Source organism: Staurois parvus, unplaced genomic scaffold (genome assembly GCF_062004578.1).
Source record: "Staurois parvus isolate SC_StPar_1 unplaced genomic scaffold, SC_StPar_1.0 ptg000447l, whole genome shotgun sequence".
Lineage (NCBI taxonomy): Eukaryota > Metazoa > Chordata > Amphibia > Anura > Ranidae > Staurois > Staurois parvus.
Window position 1 is genome coordinate 575,001 of NW_028318243.1, and position 15,141 is coordinate 590,141.

General features: G+C 45.2%; 1 protein-coding gene across 4 annotated transcripts in view; it reads right to left on the reverse strand.

The window, feature by feature from the left end:
* The window catches only part of SLCO2B1 (solute carrier organic anion transporter family member 2B1), a 179,851-nt gene that overhangs the window by 12,382 nt on the left and 152,328 nt on the right, over positions 1–15,141 (reverse strand). For all 4 annotated transcript variants that reach the window (XM_089688150.1, XM_089688148.1, XM_089688147.1 and 1 more), the window contains exons 10-11: positions 13,572–13,770; positions 10,626–10,785 (exon numbers count right to left, since the gene is read on the reverse strand). In XM_089688150.1, coding sequence (XP_089544276.1) covers positions 10,626–10,785; positions 13,572–13,770 — 359 coding nt within the window. The remainder of the gene's footprint in view (positions 1–10,625; positions 10,786–13,571; positions 13,771–15,141) is intronic.

A 15,141-nucleotide genomic window follows, 5' to 3' on the forward strand; every position in this document is an offset into this window, starting at 1 on the left:
GGCCGTGAAATCATATGACTATCCTATATGGGGCTGTGTACTCATATGGCCATCCTATATGGGGCTGTGTACTCCTATGACCATCTTATTATATCACGATATACAATATATATCTTCCTTATTATATCACGACTTGACTACTGTAACTCCCTCCTCATCGGCTTACCTCACCGCAGGCTATCCCCGCTTCAGTCTATCCTGAATTCTGCAGCCAGACTCATCCACCTTACTAACTGCTCCGTGTCTGCCACCCCCCTCTGCCAATCCCTCCACTGGCTTCCGATTGCCCAATGGATAAAATTAAAAATACTAACATTGACGTACAAAGCTGTTCATAACACTGCCCCAAACTACATCACCGATCTGGTATCCAAGTACCACCCAAAACGTACTCTCCGCTCCACACAAGACCTACTCTCCAGTTCCCTAGTCTCCATCTCCCATGCCCGTCTCCAGGACTTCTCCACGGCTTCCCCCATCCTCTGGAACTCCCTACCCCAATCCATCAGACTATCACCTACTCTCCTCACCTTTAGGCACACTCTGAAATCCTATCTCTTCAGGGAAGCCTACCCTGCCTTCAGCTAATTGCCAATCTCCTCCACTCTTCCTACCACTCCATCCCCCACAGCTATTTCCTCCTGTACCACTATCCCTCCCTCCTAGATTGTAAGCTCCAAGGAGCAGGTCCCTCGAACCCCTCGTGTATTGTATTGTATTGTATTGTTACTGTACTGTCTCGTGTACTGTCTCCCATTATAATGTACAGCGCTGAGCAAACCGTTGGCGCTATATAAATACTGTATAATAATAATCTTATATGGGGCTGTGTACTCATATGGCCATCCTATATGGGGATGTGTACTCCTATGACTATCCTATATGGGGCTTTGTACTCCTATGACTATCCTATATGGGGCTGTGTACTCATATGGCTAACCTATATGGGGCTGTGTACTCCTATGGCCATCCTATATGGGGCTGGGTACTCCTATGACTATCCTATATGGGGCTGGGTACTCCTATGACTATCCTATATGGGTCTGTGTACTCCTATAGCCTTCCTATATGGGGATGTGTACTCATCTGGCCATCCTATATGGGGCTGTGTACTCATATGGCCATCTTATATGGGGCTGTGTACTCATATGGCCATCCTATATGGGGCTGTGTACTCATATGGCCATCCTATATGGGGCTGTGTACTCAAATGACCATATTATATGGGGCTGTGTACTCGTATAACTGTCCTATACGGGGCTGTGAAATCATATGACTATCCTATATGGGGCTGTGTACTCATAAGGCCATCCTATATGGGGCTGTGTACTCCTGTGACTATCCTATATGGGGCTATGTACTCATATGACCATCTTATATGAGGCTGTGTACTCATATGACTATCCTATATGGGGCTGGGTACTCATATGACCATCCTATATGGGGCTGGGTACTCATATGACCATCCTATATGGGGCTGGGTACTCATATGACCATCTTATATGGGACTGGTTACTCATATGACTATCCTATATGGGGCTGGGTACTCATATGACCATCCTATATGGGGCTGTGTACTCCTATAGCTATTCTATATGGAGCTGTGTACTCATTTGACCATGCTATATGGAGCGGTGTACTCATATGGTCATCCTATATGTAGCTGTGTACTCATGTCTATCCTATGACCTTATATACGGGTATATATGAGTTGTGTACTCATATGGTCATCCTATATAGAGCTGAGTACTCATATCTTTTTTGGAGCTGTATGGGTCAAACAATAGGGGTAAGATAAAGGACTATGGCCTTGGAATTGTGGGATAGGATGGCAATATTGGCCTTGTAATAATGGCCAACATAGCTCTTTGAATGTGTGGAGGTAAGGGATGCAGGCTTTGGGATAGGTGTACAGAGTATAGCCCTTGAAAAGAGAGTACAGGTCTTGGAATGGGGAAGGGAGTATAGGCCATGGAATCAGGAAAGGGGGGGGGGGGGTATAGGCCTTGGGATGGAAAAAAGACCATACAGTGGCTTGAAAAAGTATTCATACCCCTTGAAATTTTCCACACTATGTCATGTTCCTAACCCTCTTGTATTGAACTGTATTGTTGCTGTATTGTCTCCCTTTATATTGTAAAATGCTGAGCAAACTGTTGCACCATATAAATCCTGTATAATAATAATATTAATGTTTCAACCAAAAAACAGGATTTTATGTGATAGACCAACACAAAGTGCCAAATAATTGTAAAGTGGAAGGAAAAAAATAAATGGTTTTCAAATTTTTTTACAAGTAAATATCTGAAAAGTATGGATATGTATTCAGCCCCCTTTACTCTAATACTCCTAACTAAAATCTAGTGGAAGCAATTGCCTTCAGAAGTCACCTGATTAGTAAATAGAGTCCACCTGTGTGTAATTTCATCTCAGTATAAACACAACTGTTCTGTGAAGCCCTCAGAGGATTGTTAGAGAACATTAGTGAACAAACAGCATCATGACGGCCAATGAACACACCAGACAGGTCAGGGATAAAGTTTTGGAGAAGTTTAAAGCAGGGTTAGGTTATAAAAAAAATAATCCAAGTTTTGAACATCTCACGGAGCACTGTTCAATCCATCATCCGAAAATGGAAAGAGTATGACACAACTGCAGACCTACTAAGACATGTCCGTCCACCTAAACTGACAGGCCAGGCAAGGAGAGCATTTATCAGAGAAGCAGCCAAGAGGTCCATGGTAACTCTGGAGGAGCTGCAGAGATCCACAGCTCAGGTGGGAGAATCTGTCCACAGGACAACTATTAGTCGTGCACTCCACAAATCTGGCCTCTATGGAAGAGTGTCAAGAAGAAAGTCATTGTTGAAAGAAAGCCAAAGGAAGCCCCATTTGCAGTTTGCGGGAAGCCATGTGGGGGACACAGCAAACATGTGGCAGAAGGGGCTCTGGTCAGAGGAGACCAAAATGGAACCATTTGGCCTAAAAGCAAAACTAACACGGCACATCACACTGAACACACCATCCCCACTGTGAAACATGGCGGTGGCAGCATCATGTGCTGGGGATGCTTTTCTTCAGCAGGGACAGGGAAGCAAGTCAGAGTTGATGGGAAGATGGATGGAGCCAAATACAGGGCAATCTTAGAAGAAAACCTGTTAGAGTCTGCAAAAGACTTGAGACCGGGGCGGAGGTTTCCCTTCCAGCAGGACAACGACCTGAAACATCCAGCCAGAGCTACAATGGAATGGTTTACATCAAAGCACGTTCATGTGTTAGAATGGCCCAGACACAGTCCACTCCAGACCTAAATCCAATGGAGAATCTGTGGCAAAATTGCTTTTCACAGACGTTCTCCATCCAATTTGACAGAGCTTGAGCGATTCTGCAAAGAAGAATGGGCAGAAATGTCCCTCTCTAGATTTGCAAAGCTAGTAGAGACATCCCCTAAAAGACTTGCAGCTGGAATTGCAGCCAAAGGGGGTCCTATAAAGTATTGACTCCGGGGGGCTGAATACAAATACCGCCACACTTTTCACAGATTTATTTGTAAAAGATTTTGAAAACCATTTATCATTTTCCTTCCACTTCACAATGATGTGCCACTTTGTGTTGGTCTATCACATCCAATCCCAATAAAATACATTTACATTTTTGGCTGCGATATGACAACATGGGGAAAATTTCAAGGGGAATGAATACTTTTCCAAGGCACTGTAGCTCTCAGGATGGGGAGGAAAGAAGGATATAAAGATTTTGGAATGGGAGAAGGAAGTATAAGCTGTGAAAAGGGTGGAAGATAGGGAAAGAAGTGTAGGCCCTGTGATGGGGGTAGAGAGTGTAGGTCTTGCAATCAGGGGAAGAGCAGGGAGTGTAGGCCTTGTTATAGAGGAGGGCAATGGAGTGTAGGCTTTGGGAATGGGGAATGGGAAAAGAGTGCAGGCCTTGGGAGGGGGGAGGAGCATAGGCCTTGTCATTGGGGTAGGGAGTGTATGCCTTGTGATGAGGGAAGGGGATGAGAGTGTAGGCCTTGGGATGGAGGGGTGGGGGGTCAAGGAGTGTAGGTCTTGTCATTGCGTATGCAAGTGTATGCCTTGTTATGGGAGAAGGGAAAGAGAGTGTAGGCCTTCAGATTGGAGGGGAGGGGGGTGCACGCCTTGTCATTGGGGTAGGTAGTGTATATGCCTTGTTATGGGGACAGTGGGTGTATGCCTTGTGATGAAGGAGAGGAAGAGAGTGTAGGCCTTGGGATGGGGGGGGGGGGATGAAGGAGTGTAGGCCTTGTCATTGGGACAGGGAATGTATGTCTTGTGATGAGGGAAGGGGATGAGAGTGTAGGCCTTGGGATAGGGGAGTGGGGGGGTGAAGGAGTGTAGGCCTTGACATTGCGGTAGAGAGTGTATGCCTTGTTATGGGAGAAGGTAAAGAGAGTGTAGGCCTTCGGATTGGAGTGGAGGGGGGGAGCACGCCTTGTCATTGGGGTAGGGAGTGTATGTGCCTTATTATGGGGACAGAGGGTGTATGCCTTGTGATGAAGAAGGGGAAGAGAGTGTAGGCCTTGAGATGGGGGGGGGGGGGGTGAAGGAGTGTAGGCCTTGTCAGTGGGACAGGGAGTGTATGCCTTGTGATAAGGGAAGGGGGAGAAAGTGTAGGCCTTGGGATGGGTAGGGGGAGTGTAGGCCTTGTAATGGGGGAAGGGGAAGAGAGTGTAGGCCTTGGGATGGGGAGGGGGGGTGTAGGCCTTGTAATGGGGGAAGGGGAAGAGAGTGTAGGTCTTGGGATGGGAGGAAGGGAGTATAGGCCTTGTGATGAGGGAAGGGGATGAAAGTGTAGGCCTTGCAATTAGGAGAGTGGAAGGGAGTTTAGGCCTTGTCATGAGGGTGGGGAAATGAGTGTAGGCCTTGTCATGGGGGTGAGAGAAAGGAGTGTAGGCCTTGTCATGGGGGTGAGAAAAAGGAGTGTAGGCCTTGTCATGGGGGTGAGAAAAAGGAGTGTAGGCCTTGTCATGGGGGTGAGAAAAAGGAGTGTAGGCCTTGTCATGGGGGTGAGAAAAAGGAGTGTAGGCCTTGTCATGAGAGTGGGGAAAGGAGTGTAGGCTTTGTCATGAGGGTGGAGAAAGGAGTGTAGGCTTTGTCATGGGGGTAAGAAAAAGAAGTGTAGGCCTTGTCATGGGGGTGAGAAAAAGGAGTGTAGGCCTTGTCATGGGGGTGAGAAAAAGGAATGTAGACCTTGTCATGGGGGTGAGAAAAAGGAGTGTAGGCCTTGTTCTGGGAGTGGAGAAAGGAGCATAGGCCTTGTCATGGGGGTGAGAAAAAGGAGTGTAGGCCTTGTCATGGGGGTGGGGAAAGGAGTGTAGGCCTTGTCATGGGGGTGGGGAAAGGAGTGTAGGCCTTGTCATGGGGGTGAGAAAAAGGAGTGTAGGCCTTGTCATGAGAGTGGGGAAAGGAGTGTAGACTGTCATGAGGGTGGAGAAAGGAGTGTAGGCCTTGTCATGGGGGTGAGAAAAAGGAGTATAGGCCTTGTCATGGGGGTGAGAAAAAGGAGTGTAGGCCTTGTCATGGGGGTGAGAAAAAGGAGTGTAGGCCTTGTTATGGGAGTGGAGAAAGGAGCATAGGCCTTGTCATGGGGGTGAGAAAAAGGAGTGTAGGCCTTGTCATGGGGGTGGGGAAAGGAGTGTAGGCCTTGTCATGGGGGTGGGGAAAGGAGTGTAGGCCTTGGGATGTGGGGATAAGAAGACAGTGTAGGCGCTGTGATTGGAGGGAGAAAGGTAGTGTAGTCCTTGAAACGGAAGTCATTTTACATAATATCACACAACAGGCAGATTAGTCTGATCTGACTTTCCAGTCCTATAATTTACAACTCTCATCCTACAGCTGTGCCGTCATTTCTCACATGAATTCCCTCTGCAATGGCCAGAGCATTATCTGCAAAGTTCTATTTATTATTTATATTGACTCGTGTAGAGAGGGGAGAATCCGCAGTAATGGAAACCAAAATTACATTATAGAATTGGTTCTCCTTCACCAACTTCCGCCTCTGCAGAATCCGAAGACAAATGGAAAATCTTTCTATTCCTTCATAATGAAATATGATCAATGATAACAGTACACATCGCTCCACCAGTAGCTAGAGAAACATCATAAATACACAATTTAGAGCTAAAATGTTAGTTGTGGATCAGAAAACTTTCCTCTCATCTAATGGTTGTGTAAAGAGGACCAGTCATGGCTGGACTTATGTGCAAGGCTGAATATTGAACTACAAGGCTGAATATTTCCTACATAGGAGATATCATGATTCATGACAAATATCACATTAGAAGCATATTAAATAGACCCTGTCAGGTCTCTAAAGATATCAAACTGGCAGGTTCCATGCAAGAGATGAGCCATGATAGCTGTTCGACAGTGTATGTCCTCTACCTTGCTTTCGTTAAGCACTGCAACCTCCATCAGACTCTTTGGCTTGCAAAACTCCTGGAAGTGACAGATATTTGTTTTCTTCTGCCATGTGCCATGGTTCCTTCATCATTAGCCAATCGGATTAGAGAAATTGACATTACCTCTGCTTCTAAACATTCATCTGGTGACCTCCTTCCTCCTGTTGGTGGTCCTTCTATTGATATAAATATCTATATAGGTAGAGGAATCAAAACCTCCTTCCTATTGCTGGTGACACCTCTAGTGATATAAAGAACTATATAGAGGAATGGGGACCTCCTTCCTCCTGCTGGTGACCTCTCTGGTGATATAAAGATCTATATACAAGAATCGGGACTTCCTTCCTCCCGTCAGTGACCGCTCTAGTGATATAAAGATCTATATAGAGGAATCAGGACCTCCTTCCCCCTGCTGGTGACCCCTCTAGTGATATAAAGATCTATATAGAGGAATCAGGACCTCCTTCCCCCTGCTTGTGACCCCTCTAGTGATATAAAGATCTATATAGAGTAATCAGGACCTCCTTCCTCCTGCTGGAGATCCCTCTAGCGATATAAAGATCTATAAGGCAGAATCAGGATCTCATTCCTCCTGCTGGAGATCCCTCTAGTGATATATAGATCTATATAGAGGAATCAGGGCCTCCTTCTTTCTGGTGGTGATTCCTCTATTGATATGAAGATCAATATATAGGTTTCAGGCCCTGCTCCCTCCTGCTGGGGACCCCTCTAGTGATATATAGATCTATATAGAGGAATCAGGACCTTCTTCCTCCTGCTGGTGACCCCTCTAGAAATATAAAGATCTATATGGAAGAATCATGATCTCATTCCTCCTGCCGGTGACACCTCTAGTGATATAAAGATCTATATAGAGGAATCAGGACCTCCTTCCTCCTGCTGTTGATATTTCTAGTGAGATAAAGATCTACTGTATATAGAGCAATCAGGACCTCCTTCCTCCTGCTGTTGATATTTCTAGTGGTATAAAGATCTACTGTATATAGAGGAATCAGGACCTCCTTCCTCCTGCTGGAGATCCCTCTAGTGATATAAAGATCTATATGGAAGAATCAGGATCTCATTCCTCCTGCTGGTGACCCCTCTAGTGATATATAGATCTATATAGAGGAATCAGGGCCTCTTTCTTTCTGGTGGTGATTCCTCTAATGATATAAAGATCAACATAGAGGAATCAGGACCTCCTCCCTCCTGCTGGTGACCCCTCTAGTGATATAAAGATCTATATAGAGGAATCAGGACCTCCTTCCTCCTGCTGGTGACACTTCTAATGATATAAAGATCTATATAGAGGAATCAGGACCTCCTTCCTCCTGCTGGTATCCCCTCTAGTGATATAAAGATCCACACTCACCAGCCACTTTATTAGGTCCACCTTGCTAGTGCCAAGAAAATATCCCCCACACCATTACACCACCACCACCAGCCTGAACCGTTGATACGAGGCAGTATGGATCCATGCTTTCATGTTGTTTATGCCAAATTCTGACCCTACCATCTGAATGTCGCGTGCAACCAGTCTGCCCATTCTCCACTAACCACTGACATCAACAAGGCATTTTCTTCCACACAACTGCCACTCACTGGATATTTTCTCTTTCTTGGACCATTCTCTATAAACCCTAGAGATGGCTGTGCATGAAAATCCCAGTAGATCAGCAGTTTTTGAAATACTCAGACCAGCCCATTTGGCACCAACAACCATGCCACATTCAAACTTACTTCAGTCCCCTTTCTTCCCCATTCTGATGCTCAGTTTGAACTTCAGCAAGTCATCTTCACCACGTCTAGATGCCTAAGTGCATTGAGGCGCTGCCATGTGGTTGGCTAATTAGCAATTTGTGTTACCAAGCAATTGAACAGGCATACCTAATAAAGTGGCCGGTGAGTGTACAGTATATAGAGGAATCAGGACCTCCTCCCTCCTGCTGGTGACCCCTCTAGTGATATAGAGATCTATATAGAGCAATCAGGACCTCCTTCCTCCTGATGGAGATCCCTCCAGCAATATAAAGATCTATATAGAGGAATCAGGACCTCCTTCCTCCTGCTGGTGACCCCTCTAGTGATATAGAGATCTATATAGAGCAATCAGGACCTCCTTCCTCCTGATGGAGATCCCTCTAGTGATATAGAGATCTATATAGAGCAATCAGGACCTCCTTCCTCCTGATGGGGATCCCTCTAGCAATATAAAGATCTACAGTATATGGAAGAATCAGGGTCTCATTCCTCCTGCTGGTGACCCCTCTAATGATATAAAGATCTACAGTATATGGAAGAATCAGGATCTCATTTCTCCAGCTGGTGACCCCTCTAGTGATAAAATAATCTACATAGAGGAATCAGAACCTCCTTTCTCTGGCCGGTGACCCCTCTAGTGATATAAAGATCTATATGGAGGAATCAGGACCTCCTTCCTCCTGCTGGGACCCCTCTAGTGATATAAAGATCTATATGGAAGAATCAGGATCTCATTCCTCCTGCTGGTGACCCCTCTAGTGATATATAGATCTATATAGAGGAATCAGGGCCTGTTTCTTTCTGGTGGTGACCCCTCTAATGATATAAAGATCTATATAGAGGAATCAGGACCTCCTCCCTCCTGCTGGTGACCCCTCTAGTGATATAAAGATCTATATAGAGGAATCAGGACCTCCTTCCTCCTGCTGTTGATACTTCTAATGATATAAAGATCTATATAGAGGAATCAAGACCTCCTCCCTCCTGCTGGTGACCCCTCTAGTGATATAAAGATCTATATAGAGGAATCAGGACCTCCTTCCTCCTGATGGAGATCCCTCTAGCAATATAAAGATCTACAGTATATGGAAGAATCAGGGTCTCATTCCTCCTGCTGGTGACCCCTCTAATGATATAAAGATCTACAGTATATGGAAGAATCAGGATCTAATTTCTCCAGCTGGTGACCCCTCTAGTGATAAAAGAATCTACATAGAGGAATCAGAACCTCCTTTCTCTGGCCGGTGACCCCTCTAGTGATATAAAGATCTATATAGAGGAATCGGGACCTCCTTCCTCCTGCTGGTGACCCCTCTAGTGATATAAAGATCTATATAGAAGAATCAGGACCTCCTTCCTCCTGCTGATGACCCCTCTGGTGATATAAAGATCTATATAGAGGAATCAGGACCTCCTTCCTCCTGCTGGGACCCATCTAGTGATATAAAGATCTATATAGAGGAATCAGGACCTCCTTCCTCCTGCTGGTGACCCCTATAGTGATATAAAGATCTATATAGAGGAATCGGGACCTCCTTCCTCCTGTTACCCCTCTAGTGATATTACGATCTATATAGAGGAATCAGGACCTCCTGCCTCCTGCTGGTGACCCCTCTAGCGATATAAAGGTCTATATAGAGGAATCAGGACCTCCTTCCTCCTGCTGATGACCCCTATAGTGATATAAAGATCTATATAGAGGAATCAGGACCTCCTTCCTCCTGCTGGTGACCCCTATAGTGATATAAAGATCTATATAGAGGTATTGGGACCTCATTCTTCCTGCTGGGGATCCCTCCAGTGATGCATCCAATTCTATTCTCCTTCTATCCTTTTTTTTGGCTAATATATTTCAAAATCGCCTACTGACAGATCTGACTATGGAGATGTATAAGAAGATGCAAGAGCGCCCCCAAACAAAGCCTCTCCTGCTCAGGTTACCCCTAGCCTGGAATAAAGCAAGGTTTTATAACCTTGTATTCATTTATTTCATCAGTCGTCAAGCATTAACGCTAGTGACATTGTCCTATACACAAACAGTGTAAGGAATTAATTTACACAAGCGTCTCTAAAGGCAGTTTTTTTGGGACTGTGGGGACATAATTGTGTGTGTCCCCACTGGGGAGATTCCACCTCTGCCATTGCTCAACACATGGGGTCCATAAACAGAAAATTTATACAACTTCATTCACCAATCAGCAGGCTGGGGGGGGGGGGTGTCCTTGACCAAGCTGTACTTGTTACCTGTAGAGGAGGTCAGGGACCTGGCTGTGCTGTCTGGCATGGATATCTGGATCACAGGGTTGACTGAACAGAGTTACAAATCTCTTGGTAGCTGCATAGTTTCCCTAAATTCTTCAATTCTGACAACAAACAGACCCAAATCCATGATGCAATCCAATCTAAACACATTGTGTGCTTACCATAACTTTATTGTCCTCGTAATGAAAATGGACACCCTCACAGCCGGCGTAGCAGGGTGAGATGTACTCGATGCCATCAGAGCCGCAGATGGGGTTGAAAGCTGTGCTGGAACATCCACAACGGCTGCTGCATTCACTTACATTGTGCCATATTCCGCCACTATGACATAAAGGAGAACTCGTGAAAGATCCGGGAGCCAATCAACTGTCCCTAGCCAAGCATCTAAAAGGTGAACTCCACCCAAAAACCCCCCCCCAAAAAACCCCGATCATCCTTCAATCAGCAAGAGGCCAAGCTTCATATCGGGTTTGTATAAATAAGTTTTATGTCTGCTCAAAACTTGTGGAGCTCCTGTGAACCAATCAGGATTGGGCTTACGGAAATATGGAAATATTCATTCCTAAATACTAATTGGAAGGATTTCTGTTTATCTTTTCAGAGGGCAGATCCTGACCCTTGAGTTCTGGCAGTTACTTGGTCTTATGCTGATAACACGAGCTGTCTCCAAGCTCTTGAGTATACATAATTGGGCATAATACCAGAAGCCCGAAGGCTTTCATCTTCCTCCCACCTACAGTATAGGTTTTGCTGCCTGACCCTGTTTTATAAGGTTGAGGTCAGGCAGTTGACAGTTCAACAACCACCACACTTAGGGGTATATTAACCCCTTGGCGCAGGTGCCTCCCAGCCCTTTAAGAGTTTCAGAAGCTGGGAGGTGGGGCTTATGGTCATGTGACCGCCGTGACACGCCGTCACGGCGGTCACATGATCGGGAGAGGTCCCGATCGAAAGAGGAGATTGGGACCTTTCCGTGAGTACCGGACATGTGTGCTGGGAGCATGCAGGACGCGCGCTCTCAGCACATGTTTTTTTTTTAATAGAGCGCAAATGTGCAGCTGCTCGGCGTCTAGGCCTAGGTGTCGGGAGGCCGCACATTTGTGTTCAGCCGGCGTGAAGAGGTTAATCAATAATTCAACAAGAAATCCACTCATCATTTGCCCCGTATTTGCCCATTTTTTTTTGCCCATGACTTGATTTTTCCCATTCCCTCTATTTATCACATTGCCCATTTTCAAGCATGATTCGCCCCAGTAGAAAAATGAATTAACCACTTGCCGAACGGGGCATTTTTTTAAAAAAATTTTTGTACATGTTAAAATCTGCATTCTTTGCTAGAAATGACTGCAAACCACCTAAAAAGTATATGGTATAATTTCTGAAAACAGAAGCCCTGGAGAATAAAATGGCAGTAGTTGCAATTTTTTTGCATTGCACAATATTTGCACAGTTATTAAGCACATAATTTCAAGGAAATAAATACAAAAAAAAAGGAATTTTATTCGTAAACACAATAATATACCCACTTTTTTGGTAAATGATAAAAGATTAGGTTACGTCAAGTAAAGAGATACCAAACATGTCAAGTCTTAAAACTGCACAAGGCTCAAGGTTTTTTTTTTACCTTCATGCATTCTATGCATCCCCCCCTAATACTCACCTAAGCCCCCTCTCCATCCAGCGATGTACACTGAAGTCTCGGAAATCCCAGGACTCCCTCTCCTTATTGGCTCCTGCTTCTTTCAGTCACAGCCAGTGAGCCAATGAGAAGAGCGAGGGGGCCAGGCCAAGCCGCGGTATCCGTGTGTGATTGGACACACGGAGCAGCGGGCGCCCCCATTGCAAGCTGCTTGTGGGGGCACCCGACAGGAGGCGTGTTGGCGTGGGACTTGAGAAGAGGAGGATCTGGGCTGCTCTGTGCAAAACAGAGTAATGATGTTGTATTTGGTATTTAAGAAAAAAAAAACTTTTAATATCACTTTAACTATGAATTCTGGCCCTAGGATTAGATGATGTGTTTGGTATTTAAAAAAAAAAGTATTTAATATCACATTAACTATGAATTCTGGCCCTAGGATTAGATGATGTGTTTGGTATTTAAAAAAAAAAGTATTTAATATCACTTTAACTATGAATTCTGACACTAGGATTATATGATGTGTTTGGTATTTAAAAGGAGAAAAAAAAAACATTTAATATCACTTTAACTATGAATTCTGGTCCTAGGATTATATGATGTGTTTGGTATTTAAAAAAAAAACAAAAACATTTAATATCACTTTAATTATGAATTCTGGCCCTTGGATTACTGCTCTCACTCTGACATTTGTGGCGATTCCTCACATGTGTGGTGCAACTGATATTTACATACATGTGCTCACTCAGCTTCATATATGGGGTGTACATAGGGGATGCTTTAAAATGTAAAATTAAAAAAAAATATTTTATATGTTTTTTTACACTTTTTATTTAGAGTTTTTATTACTTTTATTGCTGATTATTGTGATAGCACAGGCAAGTGACATGTCCTCTTTAAGGAGACATTGGGGGTCTATCAAACCCCCAATGTATCACCTACCATCCAATGCAGCTATCCAGGCACTCTGAATCTTCCCCAGAAGGCCCATTTAGACTGGTGCATTTTATCGCATGCATTGCAACACACAAAACCCCAGGTGTCCATCTTGCCTATAAAACTATAGAGTCTGTTCTCATCCCAGCACTGCTACCTAATGTGCTTAAAAAACATGAAAAACCAATAATAATGCATCAGAATGCATATAACATACAACAAGTATTAACAAGCCTCAAAGTCGCTACAAAGTAGTCCTCAAGTCACCAGGAAGTCGCACTGCAGGTCGTAGTAGTGTGAACCGAGACTTAGGAATATTATCCTTTAGGCTGCCAAGGAGGTATCCTACAAGTCATGGCAAAAAAAAAATCATGGCCCCCAATCTCTCTCAGTGGGATTACAAAATAACCCAACAGGGGTATTAACCCTTCCCTACTCTTTCTAAAACAAAAAAATGTTTGCTGTTGGTACAATTTAACCTTTTGACAAAACAGATGAATACGGTGAAGTCCAAAGCCTCCGTCTGATTGGTTACCTGAGTTTTGGGTCGGCGCTTGGACTGGCGAAGTGCTGCGTGGAACACCCGAGGAAGAGCAGTGGGAGAGCGACGAGGATGCAGCAGGACATGCCCATGACGCACATGGCTCCACACTGCTTAGGTGATAACTGGAACCTCTTCATGATCACTCCACCCAGGACTATACCGATCATCGCTCCGGGGATGTTCACGGAACCTACGGTGAGAGAAGAAGAGGAGAAGAATATACAACCATCTAGAGGTGAGCACGTGAAGAGCACCTAAGTGGCTGTTGTATGCATGCTGGTGCTAGACTATTTTGCGCCCTAGGCAAGACCAGCTACTTGCATCCACCTCCCCCCCAAAAAAAGAAAACTTCAAAATAAAACTCCACGTGGAGCTAATCCCTGCCAACGTTAGCTCCATGTGAAGACTGACTGGGGAGCTGGGAGGAAGTGATGTTCCGTGTGGCACGACTTGCGGGCAACCTCACTGGTTGGATACCTCTTCTTCACAGACTGGCCAAAGTTTGCAGGAGATGGCTTTGTCTCCAGATAACATCATCCAATTTTGTCTTAGGACAGTGACACCAGGACCCCGAAGGGACGTTTTACACATTGCTTCCGGCTCATTAACAGGAATGGGAGATCAGTGAATAGGTGTTCACTGATCTCCCTCCCTTCTACCGGTGGCACCCACCATGCAGGTCCCAGGTCCACTGATGGGAGCTTGGAGCCTGGGAAGTAGAGTTGGGCTACATGTTAGAGTTGAACCTAAGTTCGACTCCAACATGGGCCATTCGTGTCTTTTTTATTTTATTTATTTCAGGTACTTATATAGCGCCATCAATTTACACAGCACTTTACATATACCGTATTTGCCGGCGTATAAGACGACCCCCTACTTTTCCTGCTAAAATGTAGTGTTTGGGCTATACTCGCCGTATAAGACTACCCCTCTTCCAATGCACACCAGTGGGAGCAATAGTGCCCCATCATCGGTGTCAGTGGGAGGAATAGTGCCCAATCATTGGTGTCAGTGGGAGGAATAGTGCCCCATAATTAGTATCAGTGGGGGGATTAGGTGCCCCATCATTGGTATCAGTGGGAGGAATAGTGCCCCATCATTGGTATTAGTGGCAGGAATAGTGCCCCATCATTAGTATCAGTGGGGGGATTAGGTGCCCCATCATTGGTATCAGTGGGAGGAATAGTGCCCCATCATTGGTATCAGTGGGAGGAATAGTGCCCCATCATTAGTATCAGTGGGGGGAATAGGTGCCCCATCATTGGTATCAGTGGCAGGAATAGTGCCCCATCATTGGTATCAGTGGGAGGAATAGTGCCCCATCATTGGTGTCAGTGGGAGGAATAGTGCCCCATCATTGGTGTCAGTGGGAGGAATAGTGTCCCATCGTTGGTATCAGTGGGAGGAATAGTGCCCCATCATCGGTGTCAGTGGGAGGAATAGTGCCCCATCATCGGTATCAGTGGGAGGAATAGTGCCCCATCATTGGTATCAGTGGGAGGAATAGTGCCCCATCATTAGTATCACTGGGGGGAATAGTGCCCCATCATTGGTGTCAGTG